This window comes from Benincasa hispida, chromosome 6 (genome assembly GCF_009727055.1).
Source record: "Benincasa hispida cultivar B227 chromosome 6, ASM972705v1, whole genome shotgun sequence".
Taxonomy (NCBI): Eukaryota; Viridiplantae; Streptophyta; class Magnoliopsida; order Cucurbitales; family Cucurbitaceae; genus Benincasa; species Benincasa hispida.
In genome coordinates, this window is record NC_052354.1 from 45,780,208 (window position 1) to 45,801,007 (window position 20,800).

General features: G+C 39.5%; 2 protein-coding genes across 4 annotated transcripts in view; both read left to right on the forward strand.

Annotated features, from left to right (window-relative positions):
- Positions 1–9,288, forward strand: part of LOC120079960 (DEAD-box ATP-dependent RNA helicase 17-like) — a 10,492-nt gene extending 1,204 nt beyond the window's left edge. The window contains exons 5-7 of the mRNA XM_039034441.1: positions 4,132–4,275; positions 7,463–7,571; positions 7,663–9,288. Coding sequence (XP_038890369.1) covers positions 4,132–4,275; positions 7,463–7,571; positions 7,663–8,047 — 638 coding nt within the window. The 3' untranslated portion in view covers positions 8,048–9,288. The remainder of the gene's footprint in view (positions 1–4,131; positions 4,276–7,462; positions 7,572–7,662) is intronic.
- An 8,008-nt stretch (positions 9,289–17,296) lies between these two features.
- The window catches only part of LOC120079959 (DEAD-box ATP-dependent RNA helicase 17-like), a 39,109-nt gene continuing 35,605 nt past the window's right edge, over positions 17,297–20,800 (forward strand). The window contains exons 1-2 of one of the 3 annotated variants that reach the window (XM_039034436.1): positions 17,297–17,443; positions 17,535–17,893. In XM_039034436.1, the coding sequence (XP_038890364.1) occupies positions 17,725–17,893 (169 nt within the window). In that variant the 5' untranslated portion in view covers positions 17,297–17,443; positions 17,535–17,724. Of the gene's footprint in view, positions 17,444–17,534; positions 17,894–20,696; positions 20,795–20,800 lie in introns of those variants that run through there. The other 2 variants (XM_039034439.1, XM_039034437.1) reach the window with 2 other exon arrangements.

Consider the following 20,800-nt stretch of genomic DNA (forward strand, 5'->3'; position numbering starts at 1 on the left):
TATATATATAGATATAACAAGAGACTTTATTAAGAAACCAATAAACTAGGGACTAATGCGTCCCTTCTTAAACGGGATCAAACAAAACCTTCTCATTCTAATTTTTTCATTGAGGACTTCTAATTAGCTACACAACTATGGATTCCTTTTGCAACCACCAACCGAAGAGAATTTCATGTAACCAAGTACATATAATTTGCTGAAGTCTTCTTGATTTTTTTGAATCCAATATCTTGTCTTGCTCTGTTTTTCAACGTTCGGAACAAAGGAGGAGCTCTATTCCTTATGGGTTCTCTTAATAAACTCTGTGTCTTTTATATTAGAATAGAGTTTTCTGAAGTCTTTCTTCCCCTTGACATATCAGCATAGCCAATATCTTGAGTCGAATTGAATGTCTGTACTGTTGACTTTGTTTGCTTTGGCATTGAGCCAACTTCCCTATGTAGTTTCATAGAGTCACTTAACATGTTGACGGAGGATTGCCAACCTGAAGTTGAAATACCCGATGGGACGTGGATGAAAAATCTTCCTTTAGATGTAGGCCATACTACGCATCTCATTAACCGAGGATTTGTGGATCTTGGATAACCTTGTAACATTGAATTCGTCTTTTCCACTTTTAACGAAGAAGCTTGAGATTGGGGACTTAATCAATTCTGAGATATTCTCCACGAACCAGAAGAGTTGCCATTCTGATAAAAGTAGATGTTTCTTAACTTCCACATCTTCTACGTAAAATTTTCCATATTGGAGATAAACACAAAAATGTACTTCATTTATCTTACAACTCTCGACTTCCATTGAGAGAAGCTTTTCTGCCCAAAAGGCAATTGACGGCGAACGACTTATTGGTGGCCGGAGTTGCTAGATGGAGAGAGGGAGAGGTGGGTGGGGGAAAGGTGGGCGGAAAGGAGGAAGAAGGTGGTTGAAGGTGGGTGGTTACTGGTGGCCGGAGTTGCTAGACGGAGAGAGGGAGAGAGCCTCCATTGTGATTTCTATTTTCTCTTGTCTTTGCATTAACCATATTTGAGAGAGGCATTTGCATTAACTTTCCACATACTATGTTGTCATCAAGCTGAAATAAAATGTTGAAATCTATATTGAACGATTCAACTTCTTCTAGCTCAACTTGGTGCTCCTTTTATTCACCATCTGATTCTTGTGACTTAGAACTTGAGATGATTGGAGAAGAGCATGGGGTACCTCGCACAAAATGAATGTTTGAGCCTTACATTGTTGCCCTTCTAAGTTAGGCGTTTGGGTGCATTTGTAAAGTGTGACATCAGTCAGTTCCTCACCTCTTATGTAGCGCTCCCATTGGGTGGGAGGGAACCCTAAGAGTTAGTTATTATGGAATCTTGTCTAAAAGTTTTAAAAATTGGTTGTCTTCTTGAAAAAGGAATATTTTTCTGAAAGGGGAGACTTACTCTTATTCTAGCAAGAGGAGGAGGATCCCATTTGGTTAAGTGAGAGGTGGTGTTGAAGCTTACTGAACTTGAAGATTGGGTATTGGAGATTTGAGATTACAAAATGAGGCTCTTCTAGCTTAGTGGTTGTGGTAGTTCTTCATGGAGGTAGACATGCTTGTGGTATAAAGTGATTGTGAGTAGGTATGGACCTCATCCTTTTGATGAGTGGGCTTTATTTAAATGGGGAGTTGATGGGCCCTCTTTGGAAAGTTCTCTCGTTTTGCCTCCCTTCTTTCTCTTAGTTTGTTAGGCGCTATTGAGGAAGGCTCAAGTATTTGTTTTTGGGAGAACTATTGGGTGGGAGATAAGCCTTTGTGTGTCTTATTTCTACGTCTTTACTTTCTTTTAGATAAGAGGTTGCATTATGTGACTTCAATGCTGTCTTCCTCTAACCATTCTTCTTCGATCTTTTTGGGCTTTTGTCGTCCTCTATCTTATAGAAACTAGAAAGGTAGTTGATGTGACATGTTTTCTTTATATCCTTTGAACCAGTTTATTTTATTTTATTTTTTATAGAAACAACTATTTTCATTGAGAAAAAAATATGAAAGAATATAAGGGCATATAAAAAACCAAGCCCCACAAAAACCCCCAAGGAAAAGAGGATCAACTAGGTAAAATGTTGCCGATGGAATAATTACAGAAAGTCTTTGTAATCAAAGTCCAAAGAGAAACATGAAACCGTACCAAGGACCAAACATCACAAGGGTCCCTCTCCACTCCTCTAAAAACCCTATCATTTCTTTTCACTCAAAGATCCCATTTAAGGCATACACCTTATTATTCTCTTATTTTTAGCAACTCTTTTTCGGGAGGACATCACTCAAATTTTGGTTGGTCCACTTTTGGCCAATAGTTCTTAGATTGTATGGTCGTTAAACTCTTTTGTCTGAGATTTGATTTGAACATAATCAGAGAGTTTTTCACGAAAATCACTTCCTTGGTCTGCTCAGGATTCAGCTTGTCTTCTTGCTTTTTCTTGGTGTTCTCTATCTAAGGCTTTTTCTAATTATTCTATCCAGAATATTAGTTTGAATTAGAGTCCTTTAATTTTCTTTGTATAACCCTGTTTTATCCTTTGTTGTATTTTCTTTTAATTATCGTTTCTTGTATTTAGAGCATTAAAATTATTTCATTATATGAATAAAAGGTCTTGTTTCCTTTTTTTTTTTCTAAAAAAAAGTGGAACTACTTGGTTGAATCTATAATCTCTAATATCAGATTAGTCTCATTTTATTACCTAAATGAAGAAGCTTGTTTCTTGTTTAATGGAAAGGAAAAAACGAAGAGGCTTGTTTCTTGTTAAAAAAAAAATCACGATGAGGAGGGAACACAAAATCGAACTTCTGAAAGAAATCGTTTTATTTTGTTGTCACAAACTTATACATCCAGAGCAAGTGATCCATGTTTTTCTCTGCCTTTCAACACATAATACAATAGAATGGTCCTAGTGGCGCACTAAATGGGCATTCTCCTGAAAAGCCAGTACAAAATATTCTCACGAACAAGTAAGACTTGCCAATAAAAGAACTTAACTTTCTTTGGAATTTTAATATCCCATAAGAACCCCCCCCGCCCCCAAAAAAAAAAAAAGTGCTAATAGGAGAGGGATCTAGTAAATGTTGAAAGAAACGACTTTGAAGACAAACCCTCGATCAAGACTCCAAACACGAAAATCTCTTCTCCTAGGCCTAAAGATAGCCTCCCTTATCAATTAAAATAACCTGACTTGTTAATTGATAGGGAAGTCTGATTATTCTTTTATGAAGAAAGGGATTTTCTATTTTCGAGAAGCTATCCTGCCTACAAATTAAAGCTTCCTCCGTCCTCATTAATTCACCTGATTTCCTATGTGTCTCAGGTGAAGCAGGCTTTTGGAAGTAAAACACTGGTTGAACCAACCCTTCCCATGCTTACGAACAACATTGAATGGATGGAAATTCTTGAGTAAGTGTTTGCTCATTGACGGAATGAGAATATGGGTGATTGGGAGACACTCATTCCATGGAAAGGGTTACCCGAGCATGAAGCCTCGTGAGAAAATTACGACCGGTTCCATAATTAGTTTCCTGACTTCCACCTTGAGGATAAGGACATTATTGCTCTCGGGGTGTTGTGAGGCCCCCAACAGATATGTTAGATGGGGTAGATCGGGGACTTTCCCTCATGGGACTTGATTGGGCCATTATTGGGCTTTTGTTACAATTGTATTTAGGCTTTAGTGTTTTAGCTTTTGGCTGCTTTTGGGATTATCTTTTGGCTTTTGTGTATGTTCTCTATGGTTGGCATACCATATCATAGTGTGGAGATTGCCCAGTTGTTCTTGGCTTGTATATGTAATTTTGTGATTTCTATTTATATTTCAAGTAGAACATTTACATTGTATTTCTTTGTCAAAGAAAGAACTAATAAATAAATAGCTTTTATTATTTTTAATTCTCATCAACGAAATAGAAAAATTACATAAGAGTAACAATCATCATATGACAAAAGAAAAAGCTAAAAGATATAAATTGAATTGCAAAACCCTGATACCAAACGGGAGAAAGCAAGCTAAAAGAGAAATTTATTCATTGTTAGTGTTGTTCAACTCTCTTTCACTCACACGTATGCTTGATACCTCCCACGTATATTTGAGTCTAACGAATTCTTTTGGCCATAGCGTTGGTTCTTGTACCAACGCGAGAGCTATGCATGCAGGTCTATGAAAGTCTACAAAAACTAATACAAAGTTATCATTGGATTGTCCCCGGTTACATCACAGGTGGGGAAAGTCGATCTAAGGAGAAAGCGAGGTTGCGAAAAGGTAGGAGACTCTAAGTTCAAGTTATGGAATATTTCATTTTGGTGTAAGGTAGCCTTATTCCGTGATAATGTACATGTATTTGTTGGTATTTTTGGAAAAGAAATTTCATTTATAAAATTTATGAATAAAGTTTTAACCTAATGACTTCATAGCTATGATTATAGTAATTGGTTGGTGATAATTACGGTTGTGAAATGATTTTTTGGTTTGGTCGGTTTGTTGTTTGGTTTGGTTTAGGTTAAAATACCATTTTAGTCCGTATACTTTGAGTCTCGTTCCATTTCATTCCTTGTGCTTTCATATGTCCATACTAATCTATCTACTCAGTAAATCTTAAAAGTAGTCTTTATTATTAGTACTAAGTTCAGTACGATAAGACATTGAAGTTAATTTTATCAAACTTTGATATCTTAATTTTTTTAAAGTTAATCTTAAGATAGGATATTGAAGTTATTGAAGTCAACTTTTATTAAACTTGGTAAATAATGATAACCGTTTCCATTTATGGAAATAAATGGTATAATGTGGATTTGTTTCCAAAATTTATGGAGGGTAGGTGTTAGACCCCCAATTATATTGCAATACCAAAGGAGGGGTATAAATGGAAAAGCTTATGGTGTAGACTCAAATCTTGGAGAAAATTTTGAAGTAGAGTATTATTGATGATGATAGAATTGTAGACAATGATCTGATAGACCCCCGATCAAGAAGGTATACGTCTGAAAGAACAAGCAAGGTGAAGGGTAGAATGGACAAAATGATGTAATGCAAAATGAATAGGGGATTTGTGGGGACCAGGGAGCTTTTCTGTTATTAGGATTATTCCATTATCATTCTGTTATTAAGTTGTTAGGCTGTGGCTATAAATAGGAATAAGGAGGGTAAGGTCTAGGCATGTTTTGGCTTGTATTGAAAATAGCTCAGAGAGCTTGTAGAGGGGGAGGAGGGCCTCGACTTCCTTGGCTAATAAGCCTAAATTCTGGATATATAATTCGAGTACTATCATGATCCTTTTAAATAGACCCAAAGGGAAAGGGTTGTTTCACACCTAACTAACTAACTAATTCTAATCCTAAAACCTCTTTAAATAGACCCAAAGGGTAAGGGTGTTTTCACACCTAAACTAATAAGAAAATAAATTAAAATTGCAAATTAATACAAATGGAAATTACATAATATTCCTAAAATGTCCCTACATCAATTCGACCCTCTGAGAATTAAACTCGTCCTCGAGTTTATGATGAAAGTTGAAACTCATTAGGTGCGTAGTATGGAAAAATATCAGCGACATTAAATGTGTTGCTAATGTTCATAGATGTAGGTAGATCTATTCGAAAGACATTTTCTCCAAATTTTTCTAGTATTGTGAATGAGTCGAACTTTCTGTTGGTTAGTTTGGAAGAACTTCCAGCTGGTAGTCTTGATTTTTTAATGTACACCATGACTAGATCTCTAGGTTGAAAAGTTTGTTTTCTTCAGTGGGCATGAACTTTGTCTTTATATTTTGTATTGGCAGCTGGTAGTTTCTTCACAACTTCTTCATGTATCTTTTAAATTCTGTCCACCATGTTGTCAACAGAAGAAGGTAAATTAGTCAGGTCAAAAGTTTGTCTAGGAGGATGACTATAAACAATGTCAAAGGGCACTTCCCTGTTGATCTATTTTGCATGTTATTGTATGCAAATTCTGCTTGTGAGAGTGCAAGATCCCATTTTTTTGGTTGTTCTCCACAAATGTATCGAAGTAGATTTCTCAATTTTCTGTTTGTCACCTCAGTGTGTGGATGGCTTGTTGAGCTGAATTTTAAGTGAGTTCCAAACTTCTTCCAAAGGCTTTTCCAAAAAAAAAAAAAATTCATAAATTTAACATCTCTGTCTGATACTATTGATTTGGGAATTCCATGTAAGCGTACGATTTTTTTGAAAAAACATTTGAGCAATATTTAAAGCATTTGAGGTTTTCTTGCAAGGGATAAAATGAGTCATCTTGCTAAATCTATCAACAATAACGAAAATAGAATCAAATCCTCGAGACTAAGGATAAAGTCCATAGAGGGATCCTCCCAAATGTTTTGGGGAATTGGAAGAGGGCTATGAAGTCCTGTATTTTGAGATTGGCCTTTTGTTGTTTGGTACACAAAGCATCGTTTTACAAAATTATTTACATCTTTTCTAATTTGTGGCCAAAAGAATTTTTTAGACAGCATTATATAGGTCTTATCTCGACCGAAACGACCAGCTAATCCACTAGAATGAGCTTCATGTATGATGACTTCTCTTAAGTACCCTTGAGGTATACATAACAAATTACCTGCAAAGAGATAATTGTCAAACAAATGATAACCATTAGGGGCAGAATGTGTATTACACTGCTGCCAAATTGTATGAAAGTCAGGGTCTAGTTCATAACAAGTGGGTAGGTGATCAAAAGCTGTGATAGTGCCTTGAAGAAGTGTTAGTAGAGATGACTTTCCACTTAAAGCATCAGCTACTTTATTGGTGCTACACGAGGTATGTTTTATTACAAAATCAAATTTTTGGATAAATATTATCCATCTAGCATGCATTCTACTAATATGTTTTTGTGAGTGAAAAAACTAGAGGGAATAATGATCGGTTAGTAGAATGAATTCTTTACCTATAAGGTAGTGTTTCCAATATTGTAAGGCTCTTACTAAGGCGTATGTATAATTCTTGTTCATTTTTGTCGAGGTTCACTTAGTTTCTCACTAAAAAATTCTATAGGGTGTGATTCTTGGGATAACACTGCTCCTATTCCAACACCACTAGCATCGACAGCAACTTCGAAAGGCTTACCAAAGTTTGGTAAAGCTAAAACACGGAGGGTGGTTAGCTTTATTTTAATGGTGTTAAAGCTATCTAATGTTTATTGATTCCAAGTAAACTTCCCTTTTCTTAGACAATTTGTTAATGGAGCTGCTAATGTGTTAAAGTGTTTTATGAATTTTCTGTAAAATGAAGCTAACCCTAGAAATGATTATATCTCCTTGACTGTGGATGGTATTGGCTCGTTTTGTCGCCTTTTCCTTTTCTTGTTGGCCTATGTATTGTTTCATTTCTTTTGAAGTCAAGTTTTTCCATTAAAGAAAGAAAAATATACACCCTTCCCATTTCGTGAACTGTTCTGCTATGACTAACATATCAAACTTTTTATGTTCTGTGCTCAGGTATATCAATTTTAGTTGCAACACCAGGTCGGCTCTTGGATCACTTAAAGAATACATCATCCTTTTTGTACTCAAATTTGCATTGGATAGTGTTTGATGAGGCAGATAGGTATTGTTACTCTCTGCTTTGTGGTACGATGCATTCTGGATTAGTTCTTTTATTTTTCACTCTTTTACTTAAAACTCGTGAATCTACACAGAATTTTTGAATTAGGATGTGGCAAAGAAGTTGAGGAAATATTGGATCATTTGGGCTCAAGGAAGAATATTTATGTCAATAAGGATAATGCAACTTCAGGTTTTAAATTCTCGCAGCAGAATTTGCTTTTTTCAGCCACCTTAAATGAAAAAGTAAATCGTTTTGCCAAAATTAGTTTAGAGAATCCCATCATGATTAGTCTTGATGGTGGAAACAATACCTCTGAATTTCAACCATCTGAACATGGTCGATTTTTGGGACATGACATTAATGATGAAGCCCAAGCCATAGGGAAGGAGAAGACCTTTTCAATTGCAGATTATAAAATTCCTACCCAGTTAGTTCAGAGTTACGTGCAAGGTAATTTTATTAAAAGTTCCATTTAATTATCTTTCACAATATATTCATGAGTGCAAATGGTCTTTTAATCAACTTTCACAACGTATTCATGAGTTTAAAGGGTTGGATGCGTGTTGCTTGGACATTGAATTAATATCCAGTGCATCTTTTTGTACTTCTGTGTTGAACGTTCCTTTCTTAGGTCACTTAAAACTTTGGTGCTTCTTGTAGATCTTTGAGTTTTTATTTCGTTTGCCCCTTTGTTGTCTCACACGGTTTTGTTTTAATGTAGCATAATTAGTAATTGTTTTGTAATTTTGATTTCAATTGTTTATTGTTCTAGTTTGTTGTTAGTTGTTTGCCTAGTTATTAGCTTACCTTTTGAATCCTGATTATTGGAAATAGGGTTTTTAACCTAGGGGCATTTATGTAATTGTGTAAGACCTCTAGGGTTTCCTACTATCGATTTATAGTGTGTCCTTGTGTATTTAGTGTATCAGTTTAAAAACAAATAAGAAAAGACTTTATATCGTGGTTTTTCTCCCTGCACTAGGGTTTCCACGTAATCTTGTTGTTCTTTTCTTCCCTATTCTCTATTTTTAACATGGTATCAGAGCGCGGTGACGAAAATCTAGCCGTTATGGAAGAGAATCAACCTCAATCCTCCTCTGTTGATGGGTCTTCAAGTTTTGACATGAGAACGGCAATCTGAGCAGCGGTAAAGGAATGTTTTCAGGATGCCCTATCGGAATTAATATCTGCCGTTCAGGTACAATCCTTGGAAAATCGCCTTCAACCGATCGGGTATCACCATTCTGAAACTAGTCAGAATCCGATCGGAGCTGGAGCCGGCCGCGAGGAACCAACGATTCATGATCGGAGCTATCACAATCATGGCAGAGTCGGCGGCGCTCATGGCAGAGTTGGCGGTCTCGGACATGAAGTACAAGCTGGCCGTGAGGAGATGTTAACCGTCGATCGGAGCTATCAGGGCAGAGTGAGCAGCGTCGGAGGCGAGGAGCAGAGGAGTCGTGATGATCTGATTATGGTTAGTACCGGTTTGGAGCAAACCGGACCGGTTCGGGTTGAACCAGGGTAGACCAGCCAGACCCGGCATTTTAATTTTAATTCTGACCCGAACCGGTTCGACCCTAGGCTAGCCCGACCCGAGAACGCAGCTTTTAATTCCAACCCGCGATCTTTTAATTTTGACCTCTGATCCGACCCACGGCTGGCCCAACCCGAGAGCTCAGCCCGGCCCGAAAGCTCATCTGTCTAGTTTTTTGCACCAGTTGATCCACTTTCAGCCCATCCGGCCCGACCCAGTGATCCGGTTTCCTTCAACAGCCGACCTGATGGTTTTTTCACATCCAACAGCAGTGGTCTCGAGCAGCCCGAGCAACTAGCACCTGTTCCAATCAATTATGGTTCAGCTCGTTACCCAGATGATGTGAGACAACGGTTGGCTTACCTGCAACAGCAGATTTTTTATTTGGATACGATGTTCGATGCAAATCCTCAACTGGTTTATTCAGAAAATCCGGTAAACTCATTACCTATAGTGCCTAACGTTTCCTACGTATCTGGTTCGATGGGTAATTCTGCAGGATTTATCGTTGGAGAAAAATTAAATGGCCAAAACTATTTCTCTTGGTCTCAATCGATCTGGATGGCCTTGGAAGGGCGTCACAAGTTTGGATATTTGATAGGGGAAATTCCAAAGCCGGCCCCAGGTGATCCACAAGAACGAATTTGGAAAGGAGAAGATTCGTTGCTACGGTCTGTCTTGGTGAACAGTATGGAACCCCAGATAGGAAGACCGTTATTATATGCTGCCACAGCCAAGGATATCTGGGAGGCGGCGCAAGATCTATATTCTAAACGACAGAATGCCTCTCGGCTATATACACTCCATAAACAGGTTCATGAATCCAAACAAGAGTCTATGGATGTTACCTCTTATTTTAATAAACTGTTGATGCTGTGGCAGGAAATGGACTTGTGTAGAGAAATTGTCTGGAATTGTCCATAGGATGTGGCCCAATATTTGAAGATTGAAGAAGCAGATCGTGTTTATGTATTTTTGGCTGGATTAAATCCAAAGTTTGATGGGGTTCATAGTCGGATCTTGGGCCAGCGCCCGATTTCTTCACTTCGAGAAGTCTGTTTTGAAATACGGCTGGAAGAAGATAGGTCGTGTGCCATGAATAATACCACCTTAACTACTGATGCAGCCGCTTTCGTTGCCAAGCCGTCCAGTACTTATGGTGATAAGAAACCTCCTTCAGTTTGTGAACATTGTAAAAAGCTTTGGCATACGAAGGATCAATGTTGGAAATTACACGGGAAGCCCCCAAATAGCAGGCGACGACAGCCTCATGACAAATCTAATACTAGTCGTGCCCTGGCAAGTGATTCAGTAGATGACCAAACTCAGAAGAAATCTCCTGGTGACGGTAAACACAGCTCGAGTACAGTTGGGGTGAGTGCAATTGCACAGTCAGGTAATTTTCCTTCTTTTGGCCTAATTAGTGTAAATGGTAAGAAACCATGGATTGTGGATTCAGGGGCTACTGATCACCTTACGAGTTCCTCAGAGTTATTTATGTCATATAATNTTAGATGGTGAAGCGCTGGAGTGGCACCATTGGGAAGAAGAGCGGACGCCAATGGAGAGTTGGGCTGATTTCAAAGAGCAAATGCTCTTGCGCTTCCTGCCGGCAAAAGAAGAAGATCAACGAGCCCAATTCTTGACCTTGAAACAGGAAAGGACGGTGAGAGCATATCGGCGTTGGTTTGAGCAACTTTCAAGGCCATTGAAGGACTTATCGGACGAGACACTGGAGAGTAAGTTTGTTAGTGGGTTGAAGGAAGACATCCAAGTTGAAATGCGAATGTTTAAGCTAGTGGGTATTAAAGAAAAGATGAGAATGGCCCAGCTGATTGAGGATACGGAAGAAGCCCACAAGAAGAAGTGGGGAAGCAGAAGCCAAAGCCCAAGCCAACCGGTCAAAACAATCGGGTCCACTACAACCCCGGGTATGGGTTCAACATTGGGCCAAGGTAACCTAAATAATACCCCCATGGCCCATACAATTTCCCTTAACCCTAGCCGTAGCATGATAGCTTCCTTAAACTCGGTGACACTGCAAGATGTGAATGGCAAGACACTCCTGGCCGACAACTACAAATGGCTCTCTGATAGCGAGATGCAAAGTCGCAGAGACAAGGGGCTATTTTACCGGTGTGATGAACGGTATAGCCTAGGCCACTGCTGTAAAAAGGAGCTGAATCTGTTAATCCACCTCGATGAGGAGGAAGTAGAGGCTGTAGCTGAAGAGAGTGTGGAACCAGAGAGTGCTGAAGGAATTGCCCCAGCTACGTTAGAAAACATGGAGCACCACTCGACTATATTAGACCCAATTGAAATCGAGATTGCTGAATTATCCCTTAATTCTTTAGCCGGAATCGACTCCCCAAAGACAGTGGAACTGATGGGCACGGTAGGGGACAGTGCTGTAGTAGTATTGATTGACAGTGGAGCATCCCATAATTTCATTGATGAAAAGTTGGTCAACACACTTAACCTTCCTTGTTCACCCACCTCCAACTGAGGAATTATGCTTGGCACAGGGAAATCGGTTTAGACCAACGACATCTGTAAAGGTGTAGTCCTTAACCTTCCTAATTTAACTATCATTAACGATTTTTTTTTCCTATACCTCTGGGCAATGCCGATGTGGTACTAGGCGTCTAGTGGCTCATGACCCTCGGGCGCGTGGAATGTGACGAGCACATCGGAGATGGATTTCCAAGTGGGTGAATAGTGGGTACATTTGAAAGGGGACCGAAGTTTAGTAAAGTCCTAGTTCTCATTAAAATCCATGATGAAACACATGATGAAGGAAGGTCAAGGGATTCTCCTCGAGTTGGATGCAATAGGAATCCTATCAGAAGACGATTCCCTCAGTTGTAAAATGGCCAGCGGATACCTTGAAATTCAGGAAGTCTTGCAACAATACCAATCAATGATTAGACCAATGGAGGGGTTACCAACATTAAGGCGCCACGACCACATGATTGAGTTAAAATCAAGGGAGGGACTGATCAATATTCGGCCGTATAGATATCCACAATTTCAAAAGAACGAGATCGAGCAGTTAGTAGCAGAAATGCTGACAACAGGCATCATACAACCAAGTACTAGCCCTTTCTCCAGCTCGGTTTTGTTGGTAAGGAAGAAGGATGGTAGCTGGAGGTTCTGTGTTGATTACAGAGCATTGAACCAAGCAACGATCCCTGCCAACTACCCCATTCCGGTTGTGGATGAACTCCTTTATGAACTCATAGGGGCAGTAATATTTTCCAAAATCAACCTTAAATCTGGATATCATCAAATACGAGTCGCACAACAAGACATCTACAAAACGGCCTTCAGGACGAACGAGGGGCACTACGAATTTTTGGTGATACCATTTGGCCTATGGAATGTTCCCTTCACATTCCAATCGGTAATGAATGATATCCTATGCCTTTTTTTTATGCAAATTTGTAATAGTGTTCTTTGATGATATCCTAATATATAGCACTTCTGCTCATGAACATGTAAACCATCTTACCATGGTGCTGCAAGTCTTGTCTAAAAATCAACTAGTGGCTAATATGAAGAAATGCACGTTCGCGACATCAAGCATTGAGTACCTTGGTCATGTAATATCAGCTGAACGGGTGGTAGCCGACCCATCTAAAATTGAAGCTATGGTAAAATGGCCAGCCCCAACAACGATGAAACAGTTGAAGGGTTTTTTGGGTTTAACAGGGTACTACCGGAAGTTTGTGTGCAACTACGGGTTCATTTCTTTCCTTCTCACGCAACAACTCAAAAAGGACAAGTTCTTATGGAACGAGGAGGCCTAAAGATCTTTCGGAACTTTGAAAAAGGCCTCGACTAAGATTCCAGTGTTAGGCCTTCTGGACTTCACACAGCCATTCGTGGTCGAGACAGATGCGTCCGGGGTAGGAGTCAGAGCTGTATTAATGCAAAAAGGCCGACCCCTCACCTTTTACAGTCATGCTCTACCCGTCATACACTGATTGAAGGCAATTTATGAACGAGAATTAATTGTCATTGTGTTGGCGGTTTAGAAATGGCGACCCTACTTGTTAGGATGTCGATTCACAGTACAAATAGACCAAAAGAGTCTTAAGTTTCTGTTAGAACAATGGGTGATCGCGGGTGAATATCAGAAGTGGGTGGCGAAGCTGATTGGTTACGACTTTGTCATTGAATACAAGAAGGGCTTGGATAATTCAACTGTCGATGCCTTATCCCAAGTACATACAACCGTTGAATTAACAGCTCTAAGTTGTGTGGACAACGTCAACCCAGCTGTCTTTTGTAGCCAAGTCGATCAAGATGAAGAATTGAAGAAGATCCGGTAGGCTATTAGAGCCGGCGAACCAACACTAGTTAGGTATTCTATGAAAGGGGACCTCCTGCTCTATAAAAACATTATTGTGTTGCCCACGAATTCCCCTACAATCCCTCTCTTACTCCAAGAATTCCATTATAATCTTGTGGGAGGACACAATGGGACAGTTCGAATGTATCGTCTCAAAAAGGAGTTCTTTTGGAAAGGGATGAAAGCGACTATACGATCCTTCGTGGGTGATTGTTTGGTTTGTCAGCAAGCTAAGTATTTGTCCTTAGCGCCAGCAGGGCTGTTGGAGTCGTTACCAATATTGATTTGGGATGACATTAGCATGGACTTTGCTGAAGGCCTACCTAAGTCAAAAGGCCACAACGCTATAATGGTGGTGGTCGACAAGTTATCGAAATATGCTCACTTCATCGCCCTCCGATACCCTTTCACAACAGCTACAATGGCCGGCATATTCCTATGTGAGGTGGTTCGATTACATGGAACACCTCGAAGCATCGTTTCAGATAGGGACAAGATATTTACAAGTTTGTTCTGGGAAGAGTTATTTAAGTTAATGGGGGGAACCCAATTGAAGCGAAGCACCTCATATCACCCACAATTCGATGGCTAGATAAAGGTCGTAAACCGAGGATTGGAAGCGTACTCCGATGTTTTACCATCGATACTCTGACTAAATGGGCAAAATGGCTAGCTTGGGCTGATATAACTACAACATGTCTTACCACACTTAACTAAAAAAACTCACTCTTTGAGGTCGTCTGTGGTCGCTCGGTGCCCCCATTAATTTCCTATGAAGCTGGCACTGCAGTAGTTGCGGAGGTGGATGTCCTTTTGAAGGAAAGAGATGACATGTTAACTCAGTTAAAGGTCACGCTTGAACGAACACAACAATGGATGAAAGCCTACGTGGATGCCAAACGGTGAGAAATGGAATTCCAAATCAATGAATGGGTATATGTTAAACTTAAACCATATTGGCAAGGCACATTGTTCATCCACAAACATCCCAAGCTAGCTCCTCGCTTCATCGAACCTTTCAAGATCAACGAACGAATCGGTCCAGTGGCATACCGACTCGATCTCCCAGCCCACGTGAACAATCACCCAGTTTTTCATGTGTCTCAATTACGAAAGGCAATCGGGTCCATCTTACCAAGGATTGTCACCCCTCAGACATGGCAGCATGATACAGAGCTGCATTTGCAACCTCTAGCAGTATTGGGCGTTCGAAAGGTTGGCACTACTGTGATCTCCCCTACATATTTTGAAGTGTTAATTTAGTGGGAGGGCTTGTCTTCAGAGGAAGCTACGTGGGAGAATGGCCTTCATTGTTGAACAATTCCCTAATTTTCACCTTGAGAACAAGGTGACTCTTTGGGGGGTGGGTAGTGATAGACCCCCGATCAAGAAGGTATACGTCCGAAAGAAGAACAAGCAAGGTGAAGGGCAGAATGGACAAAATGATGTAATGCAAAATGAATAGGGGATTTGTGGGGACCAGGGATCTTTTTTGTTATTAGGATTATTCCATTATCATTCTGTTATTAAGTTGTTAGGCTGTGGCTATAAATAGGAATAAGGAGGGTAAGGTCTAGGCATGTTTTGGCTTGTATTGAAAATAGCTCAGAGAGCTTGTAGAGGGGGAGGAGGGCCTCGACTTCCTTGGCTAATAAGCCTAAATTCTGGATATATAATTCGAGTACTATCATGATCCTTTTAAATAGACCCAAAGGGAAAGGGTTGTTTCACACCTAACTAACTAACTAATTCTAATCCTAAAACCTCTTTAAATAGACCCAAAGGGTAAGGGTGTTTTCACACCTAAACTAATAAGAAAATAAATTAAAATTGCAAATTAATACAAATGGAAATTACATAATATTCCTAAAATGTCCCTACATCAATTCGACCCTCTGAGAATTAAACTCGTCCTCGAGTTTATGATGAAAGTTGAAACTCATTAGGTGCGTAGTATGGAAAAATATCAGCGACATTAAATGTGTTGCTAATGTTCATAGATGTAGGTAGATCTATTCGAAAGACATTTTCTCCAAATTTTTCTAGTATTGTGAATGAGTCGAACTTTCTGTTGGTTAGTTTGGAAGAACTTCCAGCTGGTAGTCTTGATTTTTTAATGTACACCATGACTAGATCTCTAGGTTGAAAAGTTTGTTTTCTTCAGTGGGCATGAACTTTGTCTTTATATTTTGTATTGGCAGCTGGTAGTTTCTTCACAACTTCTTCATGTATCTTTTAAATTCTGTCCACCATGTTGTCAACAGAAGAAGGTAAATTAGTCAGGTCAAAAGTTTGTCTAGGAGGATGACTATAAACAATGTCAAAGGGCACTTCCCTGTTGATCTATTTTGCATGTTATTGTATGCAAATTCTGCTTGTGAGAGTGCAAGATCCCATTTTTTTGGTTGTTCTCCACAAATGTATCGAAGTAGATTTCTCAATTTTCTGTTTGTCACCTCAGTGTGTGGATGGCTTGTTGAGCTGAATTTTAAGTGAGTTCCAAACTTCTTCCAAAGGCTTTTCCAAAAAAAAAAAAAATTCATAAATTTAACATCTCTGTCTGATACTATTGATTTGGGAATTCCATGTAAGCGTACGATTTTTTTGAAAAAACATTTGAGCAATATTTAAAGCATTTGAGGTTTTCTTGCAAGGGATAAAATGAGTCATCTTGCTAAATCTATCAACAATAACGAAAATAGAATCAAATCCTCGAGACTAAGGATAAAGTCCATAGAGGGATCCTCCCAAATGTTTTGGGGAATTGGAAGAGGGCTATGAAGTCCTGTATTTTGAGATTGGCCTTTTGTTGTTTGGTACACAAAGCATCGTTTTACAAAATTATTTACATCTTTTCTAATTTGTGGCCAAAAGAATTTTTTAGACAGCATTATATAGGTCTTATCTCGACCGAAACGACCAGCTAATCCACTAGAATGAGCTTCATGTATGATGACTTCTCTTAAGTACCCTTGAGGTATACATAACAAATTACCTGCAAAGAGATAATTGTCAAACAAATGATAACCATTAGGGGCAGAATGTGTATTACACTGCTGCCAAATTGTATGAAAGTCAGGGTCTAGTTCATAACAAGTGGGTAGGTGATCAAAAGCTGTGATAGTGCCTTGAAGAAGTGTTAGTAGAGATGACTTTCCACTTAAAGCATCAGCTACTTTATTGGTGCTACACGAGGTATGTTTTATTACAAAATCAAATTTTTGGATAAATATTATCCATCTAGCATGCATTCTACTAATATGTTTTTGTGAGTGAAAAAACTAGAGGGAATAATGATCGGTTAGTAGAATGAATTCTTTACCTATAAGGTAGTGTTTCCAATATTGTAAGGCTCTTACTAAGGCGTATGTATAATTCTTGTTCATTTTTGTCGAGGTTCACTTAGTTTCTCACTAAAAAATTCTATAGGGTGTGATTCTTGGGATAACACTGCTCCTATTCCAACACCACTAGCATCGACAGCAACTTCGAAAGGCTTACCAAAGTTTGGTAAAGCTAAAACACGGAGGGTGGTTAGCTTTATTTTAATGGTGTTAAAGCTATCTAATGTTTATTGATTCCAAGTAAACTTCCCTTTTCTTAGACAATTTGTTAATGGAGCTGCTAATGTGTTAAAGTGTTTTATGAATTTTCTGTAAAATGAAGCTAACCCTAGAAATGATTATATCTCCTTGACTGTGGATGGTATTGGCTCGTTTTGTCGCCTTTTCCTTTTCTTGTTGGCCTATGTATTGTTTCATTTCTTTTGAAGTCAAGTTTTTCCATTAAAGAAAGAAAAATATACACCCTTCCCATTTCGTGAACTGTTCTGCTATGACTAACATATCAAACTTTTTATGTTCTGTGCTCAGGTATATCAATTTTAGTTGCAACACCAGGTCGGCTCTTGGATCACTTAAAGAATACATCATCCTTTTTGTACTCAAATTTGCATTGGATAGTGTTTGATGAGGCAGATAGGTATTGTTACTCTCTGCTTTGTGGTACGATGCATTCTGGATTAGTTCTTTTATTTTTCACTCTTTTACTTAAAACTCGTGAATCTACACAGAATTTTTGAATTAGGATGTGGCAAAGAAGTTGAGGAAATATTGGATCATTTGGGCTCAAGGAAGAATATTTATGTCAATAAGGATAATGCAACTTCAGGTTTTAAATTCTCGCAGCAGAATTTGCTTTTTTCAGCCACCTTAAATGAAAAAGTAAATCGTTTTGCCAAAATTAGTTTAGAGAATCCCATCATGATTAGTCTTGATGGTGGAAACAATACCTCTGAATTTCAACCATCTGAACATGGTCGATTTTTGGGACATGACATTAATGATGAAGCCCAAGCCATAGGGAAGGAGAAGACCTTTTCAATTGCAGATTATAAAATTCCTACCCAGTTAGTTCAGAGTTACGTGCAAGGTAATTTTATTAAAAGTTCCATTTAATTATCTTTCACAATATATTCATGAGTGCAAATGGTCTTTTAATCAACTTTCACAACGTATTCATGAGTTTAAAGGGTTGGATGCGTGTTGCTTGGACATTGAATTAATATCCAGTGCATCTTTTTGTACTTCTGTGTTGAACGTTCCTTTCTTAGGTCACTTAAAACTTTGGTGCTTCTTGTAGATCTTTGAGTTTTTATTTCGTTTGCCCCTTTGTTGTCTCACACGGTTTTGTTTTAATGTAGCATAATTAGTAATTGTTTTGTAATTTTGATTTCAATTGTTTATTGTTCTAGTTTGTTGTTAGTTGTTTGCCTAGTTATTAGCTTACCTTTTGAATCCTGATTATTGGAAATAGGGTTTTTAACCTAGGGGCATTTATGTAATTGTGTAAGACCTCTAGGGTTTCCTACTATCGATTTATAGTGTGTCCTTGTGTATTTAGTGTATCAGTTTAAAAACAAATAAGAAAAGACTTTATATCGTGGTTTTTCTCCCTGCACTAGGGTTTCCACGTAATCTTGTTGTTCTTTTCTTCCCTATTCTCTATTTTTAACATGGTATCAGAGCGCGGTGACGAAAATCTAGCCGTTATGGAAGAGAATCAACCTCAATCCTCCTCTGTTGATGGGTCTTCAAGTTTTGACATGAGAACGGCAATCTGAGCAGCGGTAAAGGAATGTTTTCAGGATGCCCTATCGGAATTAATATCTGCCGTTCAGGTACAATCCTTGGAAAATCGCCTTCAACCGATCGGGTATCACCATTCTGAAACTAGTCAGAATCCGATCGGAGCTGGAGCCGGCCGCGAGGAACCAACGATTCATGATCGGAGCTATCACAATCATGGCAGAGTCGGCGGCGCTCATGGCAGAGTTGGCGGTCTCGGACATGAAGTACAAGCTGGCCGTGAGGAGATGTTAACCGTCGATCGGAGCTATCAGGGCAGAGTGAGCAGCGTCGGAGGCGAGGAGCAGAGGAGTCGTGATGATCTGATTATGGTTAGTACCGGTTTGGAGCAAACCGGACCGGTTCGGGTTGAACCAGGGTAGACCAGCCAGACCCGGCATTTTAATTTTAATTCTGACCCGAACCGGTTCGACCCTAGGCTAGCCCGACCCGAGAACGCAGCTTTTAATTCCAACCCGCGATCTTTTAATTTTGACCTCTGATCCGACCCACGGCTGGCCCAACCCGAGAGCTCAGCCCGGCCCGAAAGCTCATCTGTCTAGTTTTTTGCACCAGTTGATCCACTTTCAGCCCATCCGGCCCGACCCAGTGATCCGGTTTCCTTCAACAGCCGACCTGATGGTTTTTTCACATCCAACAGCAGTGGTCTCGAGCAGCCCGAGCAACTAGCACCTGTTCCAATCAATTATGGTTCAGCTCGTTACCCAGATGATGTGAGACAACGGTTGGCTTACCTGCAACAGCAGATTTTTTATTTGGATACGATGTTCGATGCAAATCCTCAACTGGTTTATTCAGAAAATCCGGTAAACTCATTACCTATAGTGCCTAACGTTTCCTACGTATCTGGTTCGATGGGTAATTCTGCAGGATTTATCGTTGGAGAAAAATTAAATGGCCAAAACTATTTCTCTTGGTCTCAATCGATCTGGATGGCCTTGGAAGGGCGTCACAAGTTTGGATATTTGATAGGGGAAATTCCAAAGCCGGCCCCAGGTGATCCACAAGAACGAATTTGGAAAGGAGAAGATTCGTTGCTACGGTCTGTCTTGGTGAACAGTATGGAACCCCAGATAGGAAGACCGTTATTATATGCTGCCACAGCCAAGGATATCTGGGAGGCGGCGCAAGATCTATATTCTAAACGACAGAATGCCTCTCGGCTATATACACTCCATAAACAGGTTCATGAATCCAAACAAGAGTCTATGGATGTTACCTCTTATTTTAATAAACTGTTGATGCTGTGGCAGGAAATGGACTTGTGTAGAGAAATTGTCTGGAATTGTCCATAGGATGTGGCCCAATATTTGAAGATTGAAGAAGCAGATCGTGTTTATGTATTTTTGGCTGGATTAAATCCAAAGTTTGATGGGGTTCATAGTCGGATCTTGGGCCAGCGCCCGATTTCTTCACTTCGAGAAGTCTGTTTTGAAATACGGCTGGAAGAAGATAGGTCGTGTGCCATGAATAATACCACCTTAACTACTGATGCAGCCGCTTTCGTTGCCAAGCCGTCCAGTACTTATGGTGATAAGAAACCTCCTTCAGTTTGTGAACATTGTAAAAAGCTTTGGCATACGAAGGATCAATGTTGGAAATTACACGGGAAGCCCCCAAATAGCAGGCGACGACAGCCTCATGACAAATCTAATACTAGTCGTGCCCTGGCAAGTGATTCAGTAGATGACCAAACTCAGAAGAAATCTCCTGGTGACGGTAAACACAGCTCGAGTACAGTTGGGGTGAGTGCAATTGCACAGTCAGGTAATTTTCCTTCTTTTGGCCTAATTAGTGTAAATGGTAAGAAACCATGGATTGTGGATTCAGGGGCTACTGATCACCTTACGAGTTCCTCAGAGTTATTTATGTCATATAATCCGAGTGCTGGTAATGAGAGGATTCGAATTGCAGACGGGTCTTTTGCCCCTGTTGCAGGAAAGGGCAATATCTCTCCGTTTCATGGTTTAATTCTACGTGATACCTTACATGTGCCTAAAATATCATATAATCTGTTATCTTTCAGTAAACTAATAAGAGATTTGAGGTGTAAAGCGATTTTCTCACCAGCTTCAGTTTTATTTCAGGATCTGAAATCGGGGATGACGATTGGCACTGCTTGGCACGATAGGGGATTCTACTTCCTTTTTGACGAGGCTTCCTCTAGGAATGATCACCAATCGGGGTTTAT